A 15,796-nucleotide genomic window follows, 5' to 3' on the forward strand; every position below is an offset into this window, starting at 1 on the left:
TGTTTATCAAAAATCTAAAGACACAGCTGAAATTCAAAAGAATTACAACAGGAGTACGTTACATTTTACCCTTGATTTTAATACTTCAGAGATGGGCACAACGATCCCTCCGGAAGCCTCTACAAGCTTTTGGAGCAGATTCTTGTAGCTATACTGCCAAAGAGAATGGTAAAATAAAAGTATGTTAGCCAAAAATCTTCTTCCCATTGAAAAAACAGTAAGAAATGCTCAAGCATACCTGAATTTCAGCCCACACAAGCCAAGAACTAAAGAACTTCAACTTTTCTGAACATCTTTCTTTTTTCTTTTTGCAAAAAAAAGATGTAGCTAATTATATTACTCAAAGAAAATACAACAAAGTGCAGATGCTCAATAGTCTCGCTGGAGCTCAGTGCAATTCAGATCAAGCCAAATATATAGGAGGCCTCTCAAGGCAATCTGTGGGTTTGGGAGAAAGAAGCCACAGCAACGGCTAGGTGGCAGCAAGAAAGGGGATGAGGCAACAAGAGGCAGGTGAAGCGAGGTCATTGACAGGACAAGCAAGCAGATGGAGCAGCAGTAGTGGCATGAGGGGCAGCAATGGCGACTCAGAGAGGCAGAAGCAGTACAAGCAGCTCCTCCAACAACTGATGTGAAAAGCAGGCAAAGAAGGCATGAAATGATTGGGGAAGCGTAAAGGTATTGTGCTGGCAATAGCAGCAGCAGGTAGGCGGGTAGGGGGCAGCTCGTCCAATCTGGTACATTCGAAGCTTTTTCTTAGAATGAGTTTATCAAAAATAAAAATGCTAGACAGCATGACTACAACTATATGATGCAAAGATAGCATATGGTTCTTAATACTCTTAAGAGGTTTTATAGGGAAAAAAGCACTAAAACCCTTGTCACGAGGATGTGAAATTTTATTGCTTTGCTTAGCATTTCATTAAAACCTAATCAAGTGTGCTAATGTGACTTGCACATGTGAGGTGAAAGTTAATTGTTTCACAATGTGGGACCCAAGACCCCAAGATATCAGTTGGTGCCAAAGGAAAAAGTTGTTATAAGTTATGTCTGACACGTACTAGGTGGTACTCGGTGTCAGATTTTGGCCTAGACCAATTTATTAGCCACTAATTAATGCTGGTCTAAGGGCTAATAATTACTCAGGGATACTTGGAAGACAAATTGGCTTAGCCAATTTAATTATTGGTTAGTGAAATTAATTTTCTCAGCACCAAAATAATTATTGAACTAATTTTCAAAATTAGCATTCTAAAAATTAATTTAATAAACTGAAAAATGAGATTAGAAGGCTACCACTTGGCAAAATTTACCCATACGAGTGGAAAAAATGTTTTTAGAGATTGGTGGAAGTCTATTCTAGCCATTGTGAGAGAGACGAAGGCTTTTAGAGAGCAAGGAAAGACTACTGATGTGATTTGCAGCCACCAAAGATCAATCCTGCAGCATGTGACAGCAATTTGGAGCCCTCCACAAGTAGGTGGTAGTAGCCCAAGGTCCTTCTCGTGCACACGACAATAGATAGAGGGGAAAGCAGTCTTTTTGGTGGTCCAAAGCTGCAGGTGACAGCTTCTATGGCTGTTCAAGTTGAGTAGTAGCAATTTTCCAACATTTCTCGTGATGAAACTCTAAAATTTCTCCCTTTACATCATTTTCTCTCAACCCCCAGCCATCTCTCAAGTTATCTCAGCATTTTCCAGCAATTTAAGCCATCAAATGAAGAGATTTCAATCAATCTTTGCTGTAAATCAATTAGGGTTTTGACAGCTACCTCAAGATGTGTGTTCAAAATTGAGGGTCTAGGACTTGAATTCTAATAGCTGAAATTAAGAAATTTCAAGGAGATTCAAGAGGCCAGCCAGCCAATATCAGTTTTGGGGCCAAATTTGTCTTTTGAGAAGCAAGGCGAAGGCTAATCCCCAAGCAAACCAAGGGGCAAATTGGTTTGGAGGCTTACTAGTCAGTTTTGACAGCAAGAGGCACTTGGATTAGTGGAGGAGATCAGAGGATCTCACTTGCACTCCTTCCATTTGCAATTTAAGATAAAGAAATACTGCAAGGGGCACCAATTTCGAGGCCAACAAGGTGTCCAATCTCCAATAGTAAAGTAGTAAAGTGTGCATTTTCAATTTACATGAATTTTATGCTTGTTGTAATTAGTGCTTACTCAAGTTATTTACCATCCTATCCAAGCAAAAAAGCTCATTTCACCCCTCATAAGTGACAACCTTAAAACATCTCATGTAGTAACATTTCAAGGATAAGCTAGAGAGCAAGGTGCTTTTCTCCATATTAAAGAATTTATGTATATGACACATGTATAGGCACAATAGACATGGCCATATGGTGGGTGAAATAGAGTATTTGGTTAGTGGGCATACATGTAGATATGTGAGAGAGAGAGAGAGAGAGAGAGAGAGAGAGAGTAAGTGAGTGAGAGAGAGAAGAAAGAATGAAAGATACATTACTATCTACAGAAGGCCAATGTGACCTATGAGACAAAACCAAAGTACATCTCTATCCAATGTCATCTCATCATGAAAGTGAAAGAAAAATGCATCCTAGTATCAGGCTAACATCCAAGGATCTACATGTCTAAAAATTGAATGTATGCATTTTCTAGCTATACTAGCTCCTCTCTACATATCAAGATTAGCACATGATCCAACTATGATGTGGTCCCAAACCGCTTTGCTAATGTATCAAGGAGTGAGTCTCATGTGTCTCGCAATGATGGCTCTGATCTAACTAGAGTATAGGCTGCTCAATCGTCGACCATGTGGTCAAGGTTACCGTACTCGACTAAATGCAATTGCCCTATCTAGTGTTACTCCACGGTATGGGTTAGGTGTAGCCTAGTAAGATGAATCTATGTTTATTGAGCTAGTAGTGCCTATGGGATCCAATCTATGAAAAAAATATGTCATTGCTCTCTACTTGGGTTTCTCTGGAGAGCTAGTCTCTTGTCTTATAGCAGTGTTGTGCAACGCCTCTGGAGCTCCAAGAGAAAAAGCCTTAGACATGTCTGGTCCTCATAACTAAAAGAACATATGGGCTACTACCATTGCAACAATTGCATTAATAGAACAACCGATGCAACTACTAGCATTAATAAAACAATCTTCCAATAAAAATTCAGAAAAAATACGTAAAGCTTCAACCATGTTTACAGAAGTCTTAGAAATAGGCTTTGTCTCCTTATTCTAGGGGCACGCTTGATCACTGTGAAAGTGACATGTCTAATGGCAGACAAAGCAACAACCTTTTGAGTAATCCTTGCTACGAGTCAAATTTCATTTACCATCTTTCTTCTTACACAACTCTAAAAATGACTGATGAGTTGTTGGGGTAGAGGATTTTTTTGACTTAAGAATAGAGACAACTCAATGTAAATGCCCCATCAGCTAACTATCACTACTCGCAACCAAAGTATTATCGAAATTTTTAGAATATCTCTAGATATTCTCGAGTAAGTGTAATTGATTACAAAGCACCAAGCATACATCTTTCCCTATAATATAATTTCTATCTACCCAATATACTGAGCATCATCGAATTGATACAAATCAAAGTATAAAGTCCAAGTAGCCAGTCATATATAAATATTCGTATCATCACATTCCTTACTCTCCTTTAAAGGAATTGCATTGAAATTGAAGAAGTTTTCACGGCTGCAGGTGCAAACAAAAAAATGGAAAGTGTGCATCTTGGCTAATTGCCATTGCATGTCTTTGATTTGAGCTTGGATAATTGCCACTAGTGCAATGAATCTCCATCACGTTTCATAGAAGAATATGCTTTGATGTTGAGACTGCAAGCTCAGTATATGCGGACATTGATGATGGACCGTTTGGTTAGGTGGGTCCACACGTCTACACTTAGCACATTCGTGGTCATCATGACTCTCATATAACCATTGATGTATCACTTATTATATTTGGTTTGTTACACCTATCTATAGGTAGTATAGGTATAGCGTTAGGATTAGTATAGTCCATTATGCATTGTTTGACTTAGTAGACCCCTTTCCTTTATGTTGTACCTTATCTATACTTTATCTACATTGAAAAGTGTATGAAAGAATAAGAAGAAACTAGCAAGAAAACGTTTTGGTCTCCATCTCTCTTCTTTTGTTCTTAAGTGAGTTTCTTCTTGTATATATGGTGTGTGTTTGGTGTAGCAGCTCAAGCAAGTCTCCCTACCACACAATTCATGACATGGTATCAGAGTTGTATCACTAATAGAGACTGGTTTGTTGGGTTTCACTCACGCCTATACTCATAGAGAAGTGTCGGTGATTAGAACACTAGGGCACTTTTTACTCTCAGTACGAGAGGTTTTTTTTCCTAGACTTATTGTCTTCTTTCGTATGTGCTTATGTCACACACTTATAGGCACTTATCGTGTTCAAGTATGAACACCCCCTACAACCCTAAGGTTTAAGGGTTGTACTTTGTACTTTGAGGTTACACTCTTTCAATCTATTGCATTGGGTGTCGTGCTTCACTCTCCACACTGTCTACTGCACTCTCAACTGAGCTTCGATCCTCTCTCTCTCTCTCTCTCTCTCTCTCTCTCTCTCTCTCTCTCTCTCTCTCTCATTTGGTATCAGAGCTAAGGCTCTGCTCAAGTTCAACTCTGCTTATTAGCAACCACAGCCACGAGGCAGCCACCACTACCAAGAAAGTTCGCCACCTATGGTGCTAGGAAGCACAACTGCGCCACCGTCCTGTAGCTCACCGCTCCGCCTGGGAGGCTGCCTCTACCCTCACCTCCCTGCCTGCGTCGCCCCTGTCCTAGCTGTGCCACCTCCTGTGCCACGCCCACCAACTCGCCTAAAGTGCGGCCTGCACCTGTCCACCTCTAGCCACACCCGCCCTTGGCAAGCGCAACCCACCTGTACCCTACAATGCCCAGCCCACCTGTGCGAAGCCCGCCAGCTGGTGTAGAAAGCACATCGCCAAGGACAAGAAAAAGGAGTCAAGGATATCTATTTCTGATGCTCCTTCCACTGCTACTGAGTCACTGTCCTTTGTTGCAAACAGGGACTATTGCTTTTACACATGTAGTTATGACACTTCTTGGGTTGATCGAGCATTTAGCTCTACTAAGGATGCAAGCACTTGGTTTTTTGACACTGGTGCTTCTAGGCACATCACATCTCGCAGAGATTTATTTGCTTATATTGGTGCAACTCCAATGGGCAAGTTTATACAGTGTGCCAACAATGCATCATACCCTGTTAGAGATATTGGGGAGATTGTGCTCACAGCCATTGATAGCTCTATTCTCTGCCTACAGGATGCTTTGTTTGTGCCAGGCATAAAGAAAAATCTGTTCTCTATTTCTTCTTTGGCACGTTGTGGATTGCAGGTCACCTTTGATGATGACAAGGACATGGTGAGAGACAAGAAACACATGACTTTGGTCTTGATTGGCACTTTATGTCATTATATGAGTTGGATGCTCTTTTAGTTGATCACTCAGCGTACTTCGCATCTACTCTTACTCCTACTATGATGCAGGCAGAGTTATGGCATGCTCGGATGGGACATGTGAACTATGGTAGCTAGATACTCTTACAGCGTACACAAATGCTAGATGGATTCGCTCTTCTAGAGAGGCCTCCCGAGCACTTGTGCGAAGGATGTATTTTAGGAAAAATGCATCGGTTTTCATTTCCCTGTGATGTTGCTTTTAGAGCCATAGACAAGTTACAATTAGTGCATTCAGATGTATGTGGGCCTGTGCAGGCAAAGTCATTGGGAGAATGTTACTATTTTGTGACTTTTATTGATGACTTTACTCGATTGCGATGGGTCTATTTTTTGGTGAAAAAGTCAAAAGTGTATGATACATTCTTGCCTTTTGTAGCACTTGTTGAGAACCAATCTGACTGTAAAATAAAGACTCTCCATTCGGACCGAGGGGGGGAATATATGTCCTCTATGCTGAATTCTTTTTTGAAGCAGAAGAGCATTGTTTATCAGTTCACTATTGCTTATACTCCACAGCAAAATGGGACTGGAGAGAGGAAGAATCGGTCACTCATGGAGATGATCCTCTCTCTAAAAAGGTGTTTGTCAGTAGGAATGTACTCTTTGATGAAAAATTAGAATTATCCCTTGTTGGTTTTGAAACATATCAGGCTGCCCGTGATGTATTTGAAGGGCTGCTACCCATTTCATTTGGTGATTCAATTGGAGTTTTAGCAAGTGAACTTAATGTTCAGCCAGCTGCTCCAGCTGCTCCATTGGAAAATGCTGATCTGAATATTCCGCAAAGTGCTGAAACTAAAATTCAGCAAGAGCTTATGCATAGTCAAGAGGCAAGACAAATGCCTAGATGGTATTTATAGACTATGAAAGATAGTCATTTAGATGCACCCATGGCTCGTCATACTAGAAGGCAAGCTCGTATGCATAATACTGCACATACCATATAGTTTGCTATGGCAGCAAGTACAATTGATGATGAGGAGCCTCAATGTTTGAGGATGCACAACAAAGTGTGCATTGGATGGCAGCAATGCAAGCTGAATTTGATTCTATCATTAAGAATCAAGCATGGGATTTAGTGTCTTTGCCCTTTGGGAAGAAAGCCATTGGAACAAAATGGGTCTACAAGCTGAAATGGAATGCAGATGGATCCATTGGCAAATGTAAGGCAAGGCTTGTAGCTAAAGGCTATGCACAAAAGAAAGGCATTGACTATGAGGAGACATTTGCTCCTACCTCCCAAATGACTACTATCAGGTCTATGGTTGCTTTGGCTGCCCATTATGGATGGAGACTGTGTATCAGTTAGATATTAAGACTGCATTTTTACAAGGGGAACTTCATGAGGAAGTATATGTACAGCAGCCGATTGGTTTTGCAGTTGAGGGATCCGAACACTTGGTTTGCAAGCTAAAAAAGGTTTTATATGGTTTGAAACAAGCTCCTAGAGCTTGATATGCAAAGATTGATGCCTTTTTACTCAGCTAAAGGTTTATAAACAGCTCATATGAGTCTACTCTTTACGTATGTAAAGAGGGGGTATCCATGCCGATTATTTGTCTATATGTTGATGATCTTTTGCTTACAGGGACACATGCGCATCAGATTTCAGCATTCAAACAAAATTTGCAGCAAATTTTTGACATGTCAGACTCCGGATCTTTACATTATTACTTGGGCATTCAGTTCATACATAATGCAAGAGATATTGGTTTATCACAGTCAAGATACATTGGTAAACTTCTTGACAAGTTTGCCTTATAGGATTGCAAGCCAGTTTGTACACTGATGGAACCTGGACTAAAGCTGTCATTGCATAATGACAGTGATTTGTTTGATATACACACATATGCTTCAGCAGTTGGATGCCTTATTTACCTATGCAACACTAGACCAGACATACAATTTGCAGTTTTAGCCTTGAGCAGATATATGCATCAGCCATGTATGTCACATTGGCAAGCTGTTAAGCATGTCTTTCATTACTTGCAAGGTACTAGATCTCTTGGATTGCTTTATGCCAAGGGGGGACCATTGCAGTTACATGCTTACAATGATTCTCATTGGGCTGGTGATTATGATTCACGTCACTCCACTAGTGGCAATTGTTTCTTTCTTGGCTCATCTTGCATATCTTGGCTTAGCAAGAAGCAATCCACTGTTGTTACATCGTCATGTGAAGCTAAATACAAGGCAGCTTTTAGTACCACAGTTGAATGCGTATGGATTAGACGCTTGCTAGCTAATCTGGATGTATCTGCTACAAAAGCCTACTCCTTTGTTCACTGACAGTCAGAGTCCCACTGCAATGGCACAGAACCCAATGTTTCATGCACACACGAAACACATTAAGATACATTATCACTTTGTCAAAGAGAGACTACATGCAAGTGATATCAACCTTGTCTATTGTTCTACCACCAGTAATGTGACAGACATCTTCACCAAAGCTCTTCCTCATGACAAATTTAAAGCATTTCGTAATGCTTTAAATTTGATCTCCTTTGGTAGCGGATGATCCTTGTACTTTTGATCACTCATCACTCCAAGGGGGTTTGTTGGGTTTCACTCATGCCTACGCCAAGTGTCGGTGATCAGTAGGACACGGGCACTTTTTACTCTCAGTATAAGAGGTTTTTATCCCCAGACTTATTGTCTTCTTTCGTATGTACTTATGTCACACACTTACAGGCACTTATCGTGTTCAAGTGCGAACATCCCCTACAACCCTAAGGTTTCAGGGTTGTACTTTGTACTTTCAGGTTACACTCTTTCAATCTATTGCATTGGGCGTCGTGCTTCACTCTCCACACTGTCTACTGCACTCTTAGCTAAGCTTCGATCCTCCCTCTCTCTCTCTCACATGGTTTTGGAGGTTGAAGTGAAGGAGAGGAAGTAAGGATTCAAGCAAGCAAGAAACGGGTAAAAAGCTCTTCGATTGTCCCACTTTTTCTTTAGATAGTACCTATAAAGGCACCTAAAGTAGGGCAAAGAAAAAATTTCAAATTGCTATGAGATTCGTTTTGCAAGCAGAGCATTATATATTCTGCGAACAAGCCCTTTAGGGCTTACCCATTGCTTTTTGGCTATCTAAGGTGTTTCAAGCCCCATTTTAGATCCACAAGGTGCGGATAGTAATTTCAGGGTATATTGTGATTTCAGTTGTGTCAATTGAAAGTGGGTGCACATGTTACAAATTTCAATGTTGTAAGCTTTGAGGCGTTTAGGAAGCAAACAAATCAAAACTTACAACATCGAAATCTGTACCATGTGCACCCACAAGTTTTATCTATTTGTCTATTCGTCTATTCATCGAGAAGAAAATACAAGTTTTATTTACAAACAGGTTGCAGATTACATGTACTATTGAGCAATCAGTGAAAAAGACCGCTTGGTATATTGCTGTGCACCTGTTGTGAATGGTTGCAAAAGACGTGCTTGTTTTGTATCAATCTTGTGATAGTAGCAGGGAACAATGCAAACCCCATTATTGAGAAGTTGGACAAGAAGAACTAACCATCATGGAAGTTCTGTGTGACAAACTTTCTTATTGGAAAAGGCCTCTTCAAGTTTGTTTCCAGTGAAGAAAAAGAGTCAGAGCTCAATGACCCTACGACTACAGATGAATTAAAGGTGTGAAAAGAATGGAATGCAAAAGACAAAAGGGTGATATATTGGCTATCTGTAGTTGTGTTGATAACACTATCCTAGGGTATATCAAAAATGCACAAAGATTACTGTGACATTAATGTGACATTCAAGTGACATTTAATGTGACATTAAGGTCACACACATTAATGTGACATTAAAATGACATTTAATGTGACATTAAGGTAAATCAAGGGGAACATGCACGAGGATGACCATCCGGGCTCTTGGGCGCCCGAACGGGGTTTAAGGGAGCCTAGAACCAAAGAGAGTCCAAGAATAGTAGGACTCACCAAGGTTTGACGGCTGGCAATCGAATCACAATGGGTCTGGCCAGCAATAAACTAGGCAAGGCTGGGAGGTGAAAGGATCGCTCGTGCTCATTCATCCCGACTGCTTTTCCTCTGGCTTTTATGGTCTTCTTCAGAGTCATCTATCATTGGTATCAGAACATATGGTTCAAGGAACATGATCCGTCATCCGCCAGGTCGTCTGTCACTCGTCAAGTCGTCCGTCATCCGTCAGGTCACCCGTCATCTGCCAAGTCGCCAGTCGATTAAGGTCGCCCGCCAGGTTGCCAATCGATTAAGAGTCGCCCGCCATTCGTTAGCCGTCGAAGATCTTTATTCGAAGTGGTCACTTGTGGTGTGCCACGTCACGTAAGTGTGACACTTTGCGGAGAGAGCCAGGCGTGAGGCGAAACGTGATCCGATTGTGGTCAACTAAGGCGCCAAAACGTGAGACGACTGCTGTGCCTAAGGCGACTGCTGTGGGACGGACAAAAAAACGTCATGGAACGGACGGAAAAAAAAAAAGTCAAATGATACACGGTTGAAGTCAAGAAACTTTATTTCCAGCATCACTGCTTCACGGTTTTAGTCCCGGAAGGCAAAATTTGTTCCTTACTCTTCGGGTTTATTTACAAAACCAGCAACAGTTGCCTACCATTAAAACTAGGGAAGTACTTTACTTTGTATACAAATTTCTTATCTTTGCTTTCCAATTCCAGTGTATTAATGGCAGAAAAAGGGAAAGAGAGAGTAATGGAAGGTTCTAGTTCCAGGGACCACCCTATGGTAGATCCCCATGAACCAGAGATGCAAGAAGAACAGTGGGAAGAATTTTTTGCTACACGAGAACAATTTGATGATCTTACTGCTCGTGTACAGGCTCAAGGGGTTCAAATAGGATTTTTAACTCAAACACTCACTGAAATAAAATCTCAATTAACTTTATTATTAGAAAGAGATAAAAATAAGATAGAAACCTCAGATGTCCCATCTTCATCGAAGGATTTAGATGTGACTATGCGAGATCCTAAGGAACCCCACCATAAGTTGAGGGATAATCCAGTTCTAAAGGATATGAAACCCCCTCAGTTTCACGGGGAGGAAAAAGATAGAAATAAAGATACAATCTTTAATTTCCTCCAAAAATGGGAAGATTTACATAAACTTAAAAATACCCCACCACATCTCCAAGCACTAGAGGCTAGTTTAACTTTGGGGCCCAAAGCATATAAGTAGTGGCGAACTTTAAAGGAGGCAAATAAAATACCTGAAACTTGGGCTCAATTTGAATCCGTCTTTTTGAAAGAATTCCTTTCTGAAAATGAAATGGAAAGAAATTGGGAAGATTGGGATTATGTCAGACAAAAGGGAAGACCCTTGCTGACATATCTGGAGGAATATCGTGAGATAATCCTCAAATTGGAAGGAATAGATGAATTTCAAAAAACAAGAGGATTCATTAGGGGACTAGATAAAGCCTGTAAAAAGAAAGTAAAAAGGAGCTCACCTAAGACGCTGGAAGAGGCAATTAAATTTGCATTGATCAATGAAGATAGTATGCGTCCAGGTACACTCACTAGTCTCACTGATACGGAGCCCAAGTCTAAGGAATTGGAAACCTCAAAATTTGTGGGCAAATTTAAAAGGAAAATGCCATTTTTTAAGGGTAAAAAACAACCTTTTGAAAAGAAACAATATGTGAGGCCAAAGTTAAGTCCTGATGACTTTCATAAGGCCAAAAAAGAAAAGCTGTGTTTCAACTGCCTATCCCCTAACCATGCTGCTTGGAATTGCCCTCAAAAGAAAAAGGGGGAAGACAAAGGAAAGGATAAGGACAAGGGCAAGGGAAAAGAAAAACAAATCCATGTAGTGCAGACCTTAGAATTAAAGGGGCGTGAAAAGTACAAATCTTTAGAGGTCTTGCACATGGATGTACAACACAAGTGTTGTATGTCAACTTCTATATGGCAGCCTACTTTTGGGCCACATGATTTAGTTAGAGTACATGGATTGATAGCTGGAAAGAGGGTTAGAGTCATGATTGATGACTCTGCTACACATAATTTTATAAATTATGCACTTGTCAAAAAATTGAAATTTCCCCAACAAAAGAGTGGGCATCAATATGTTGTTCGTATGATGCAAGGCCAAGACAATAAAATATGGGATACAATGGTATCCAATTTGGAAATTGAGATTCAAGGATATAAAGATAAACTTGATTTCCAAATTATGAGCATGGAAAGAGCTGATATTGCTCTAGGGAGGGAGTGGCTATGGGGATTGAAACCATCCTTAAAACGTAGTTACCATCATAATACACTGGAATTTGAAAGGGATGGTAAGACTTTTGTCATTCAAGGTGAACATGAAGTATCTGATAATCCTTTGCTGTGTTCTACTGAAGTTCAGAAGCTGATAAAGAAGGAAGTTTGTGACACAAGATGTTCCTAAGATAGCATTTCGTACTAGATACGGGCATTATGATTTTTTGGTGATGCCTTTTGGCCTCACTAATGCACCAGCTACCTTTATGAAGCTGATGAATAGTGTTTTACGGCCCTATCTAGGACATTTTGTAGTAGTCTTCTTGGATGATATCTTGATCTTTAGTAAATGAAGAGAAGAACATTTGGAACACTTACAATTAGTATTCCAACTGTTAAGAACACATTCCCTTTATGCAAAGAAAACTAAATGTGAATTCTTTGCACAAGAGGTCAAATATTTGGGGCATATTATCTCGAAAGAGGGAATCAACATGGATCCAGAAAAAGTAAGGGCAATTATTGAATGGCCATCTCCAAGGAACCTGGAAGAGCAGCAAATCTTCCTAGGTTTATCTGGATTTTATCGTAGATTTATTCGAGATTATGCCAAAATAGCTGTTCCAATGACAGACCAACTTAAAGGGAAAGGAAAGAGCTTCAATTGGGAAACAGACCAAAATGAAAGTTTTCAGCTATTGCTACAACTCCAGTATTATTAATAGTGGATCCCAATAAACCATTTGTGGTTGAAGCTGATGCCAGTGACAAGGCGATAGGCGCGGTCTTATTACAAGAAGGTCGACCAGTTGCTTTTGAAAGCAAGAAATTAGACCGTGCAAAACAGAATTATTCTGTTTATGAAAGGGAGCTATATGCAATAGTACATGCAATGAAAAAAGGGAGGCACTATCTGTACGGTGCCAAACTTTTGATTTTATCGGATCATGAAAGCATTAAGTGGCTTAATGATCAACCGGATTAACACGGGCGTAAAGCCAGATGGGCCGAACTCCTTCAAGAGTTCGACTATGAGATAAGATATAGAAAAGGAAAGTATAATATAGTAGTTGATACACTCAGCAGAATGCCCATCATTAATGAATTGAGTTTTACTCAGTTCACTTCCAACTTGCTTGAATCTTTAAAAGGGAAATGCCAGGTTGATCCGGCATATTCCAACATATGGGAAGCAATAAGAAATGGGGATCCAAATGAAAGTGCTTCTACTGAGGAAGGAATATCTGACGATGTTCAACAAGGAAATGGAGCATCAGAGGTTGCTCAAACCGGATTCAAGTGGAAGAATTTTACCATTGATAATGGTTATTTACTCTACAAGGGTACGGTATGTGTCCCGAAAGATACAGAAATAAGGCGCCAGATACTCTTTGAGTGTCATGATACCCCTAGCGCGGGACATCCAGGAGTTAATAAGACTTATAGTCTTATTAAAAGGCAGTTCTATTGGCCTGAAATGAATAAGGACGTCCTTGACTATGTGGTCAAATGTAATAAATGCCAAGTTAATAAAGCTGAAAGATTGAAAATGGGAGGACTTCTCCATCCACTAGAGATTCCTTCGGGAAAATGGGAGAGTATCTCCATGGATTTTATTGTTGCTTTACCCAGAACACAGAGGGGGCACGACTCTGTGTGGGTGATTGTGGATAGGTTAACCAAAATGGCTAGGTTCATTCCAACTTCAACTGATGTTAAAACACCAGAATTGGCTAGATTGTTCGTAGAGAACATATACCGATTGTATGGCCTTCCGGCAAATATAGTTTCTAATCGGGATAGAAAATTTTATAGCCAATTTTGGCGTGCGGTATTTAGGAAATTGGATACTAAACTTAGCATGAGTACGGCGGATCACCCGCAAACAGATGGACAAACTGAAAGGGTTAACCAAATTCTTGAAGATATGCTTAGGGCATATGTAAGTAAAAGGCAAACTAATTGGGAAGAGTATTTACCGATAGCAAAGTTTGCATATAATAGTGCCAAGCACTCTTCCACTGGATATAGTCCATTTATGTTAATGTATGGGTTTCAACCCAGAGCTCCTTTTGCAGTAGGACTGTATAAGGAAAAGGTTCAGGCAGCCAAAGACTTTTTGGAGGATATGAATAGTATGTTAAAATTTGCTCAAGAAAATATTAAAAAGGCTCAAAATCGAGCTAGAGCATATGCATATCCTCATCGAAGAGACATCTCCTTTGAAGAATGAGAATTGGTCTATCTTAAGGTGCCTGAACAAACTAAAACTATGAAAAAGGGAGAATGTCCAAAGCTTTCACCAAGGTATTGTGGTCCTTTCATAATACTTAAAAAGATGGGAGAATTGGCTTACAAGCTCCAACTACCTGTTGGTAGTAAAATACATCCAGTTTTTCATGTAAGCAAATTAAGAAAGAAGCTGGGTGACTTGGATAATCTAATCTTAAATGATGATATTGAGGAGCTATTAAATGACCAATCTAATCCACATGAACCAGAAAGAATATTAAATGTTCGTAACAGACAAACAAGGAATACTATTTATCAAGAATATTTGGTTAAGTGGAAAGATTGTTCAGAAGAAAGCTCAACATGGGAGCGAGTAAGTACTTTAAAGAAAAGGTTTCCCAATTTACAGTTAGACCTTCCAAGTATCGTTTTCGAGGACGAAACCGATTCTTAAGGGGAAGGAAATGTGACATTTAATGTGACACTAAGGTCACAGACATTAATGTGACATTAAAATGACATTTAATGTGACATTAAGGTAAATCAAGGGGAACATGCACGAGGATGACCGTCCGGGCTCTTGGCGCCCGAACGGGGTTTAGGGGAGCCTAGAACCAAAGAGAGTCCAAGAATAGTAGGACTCACCAAGGTTTGACAGCTGGCAATCGGATCACAATGGGTCTGGCCAGCAATAAACTAGGCAACGCTGGGAGGTGAAAGGATCGCTCGTGCTCATTCATCCCGACTGCTTTTCCTCTGGCTTTTATGGTCTTCTTCAGATTCATCTGTCAATTACATACAACATAGACCACATTTGAAAATATGTTTTCTGTGAATACAAAGGCAAGGAAGACCTAGAGAAAGAGGTGGATGGCAGAACAAAGGTTCTAGCAATTATGGCATTGTTTATAATTATTGTGGCAAAACGGGTCATATTGTAGCTCATTGTTATGCTAACAAGGATAATATTCACAATGGTAAATTGTAGCAAGGAAACTATGCATCCTCTTCACGACACAATGAAGACAAAAATGAGCTTCTATTTATTATGCAGTATATTATGAATACTATTAGAGAAAAGGGGACACATGATGATGTATGGTATATTGATTCAGGTATATCTAATCATATGACTAGCCATACTAAATCTTTAAAGAGATTTAAGATTTACAAAATCTAGGTTATGTGTGGATGGGTGACGATTCATGCCACTCAATTTTACACATTGAAAAAGTTTCCTTCTCTTTGCATGATGGTCACAGAAAAAGTCTGTCAGATGTATTACATATGCCATCCATCGAATTTAGTGTCTATTTAGTGTCTATTGGTCAGATGGAAGAGCAAGGGCTACAAGTTCGATTTTAATGCAAAAGATTCTTTATGGAAGACTTAAATGATAAGTACAAGTTGATCGCAAAAGGAAATAGAGTTGGTTGCATATTTACTTTAGATCTTGGGAATTCCTATTATGAATGTTATTATGTATACTAAAGGCCAAGAAGTGGTTACAGACATTGAAATATGGCATAAACATACTAGACATACAAATGTGCAAAGACTGAAATTAATGTAATCCAAAGGGTTGGTTACAAGGTTTCCCGCTATTAGAGTTGCACAATTTCATAAGTGTGTGAAGCATGTCAGTTTGGTAAGCAAGCAAAACAACCTTTTTCATATAATAGAGATGTAAGTAAGAATATAGTCGATGTTGTGCATATAGATGTTTGGGGACCTAAGAATATACTCGATGTTGTGCATATAGATATTTGGGGACCTACACAAAACATATCTCTTAGTGGCAGCAAATATTTTATCATGTTTATTGATGATTATTCAAAAAAATATGGATATATTTCATGAA

At 39.7% G+C, this 15,796-nt stretch overlaps 1 protein-coding gene across 1 annotated transcript in view; it reads right to left on the reverse strand.

The window, feature by feature from the left end:
• NBS1 (nijmegen breakage syndrome 1) overlaps positions 1 to 15,796 on the reverse strand; it is a 219,384-nt gene that overhangs the window by 50,810 nt on the left and 152,778 nt on the right. Inside the window, exon 8 of the mRNA XM_087693122.1 lies at positions 70 to 153. Within this exon, the coding sequence (XP_087549248.1) occupies positions 70 to 153 (84 nt within the window). The remainder of the gene's footprint in view (positions 1 to 69; positions 154 to 15,796) is intronic.

Source organism: Lygodium microphyllum, chromosome 14, assembly GCF_053477565.2.
Source record: "Lygodium microphyllum isolate KBCC chromosome 14, Lygodium_microphyllum_v1.1.10, whole genome shotgun sequence".
NCBI classification, from domain to species: Eukaryota; Viridiplantae; Streptophyta; class Polypodiopsida; order Schizaeales; family Lygodiaceae; genus Lygodium; species Lygodium microphyllum.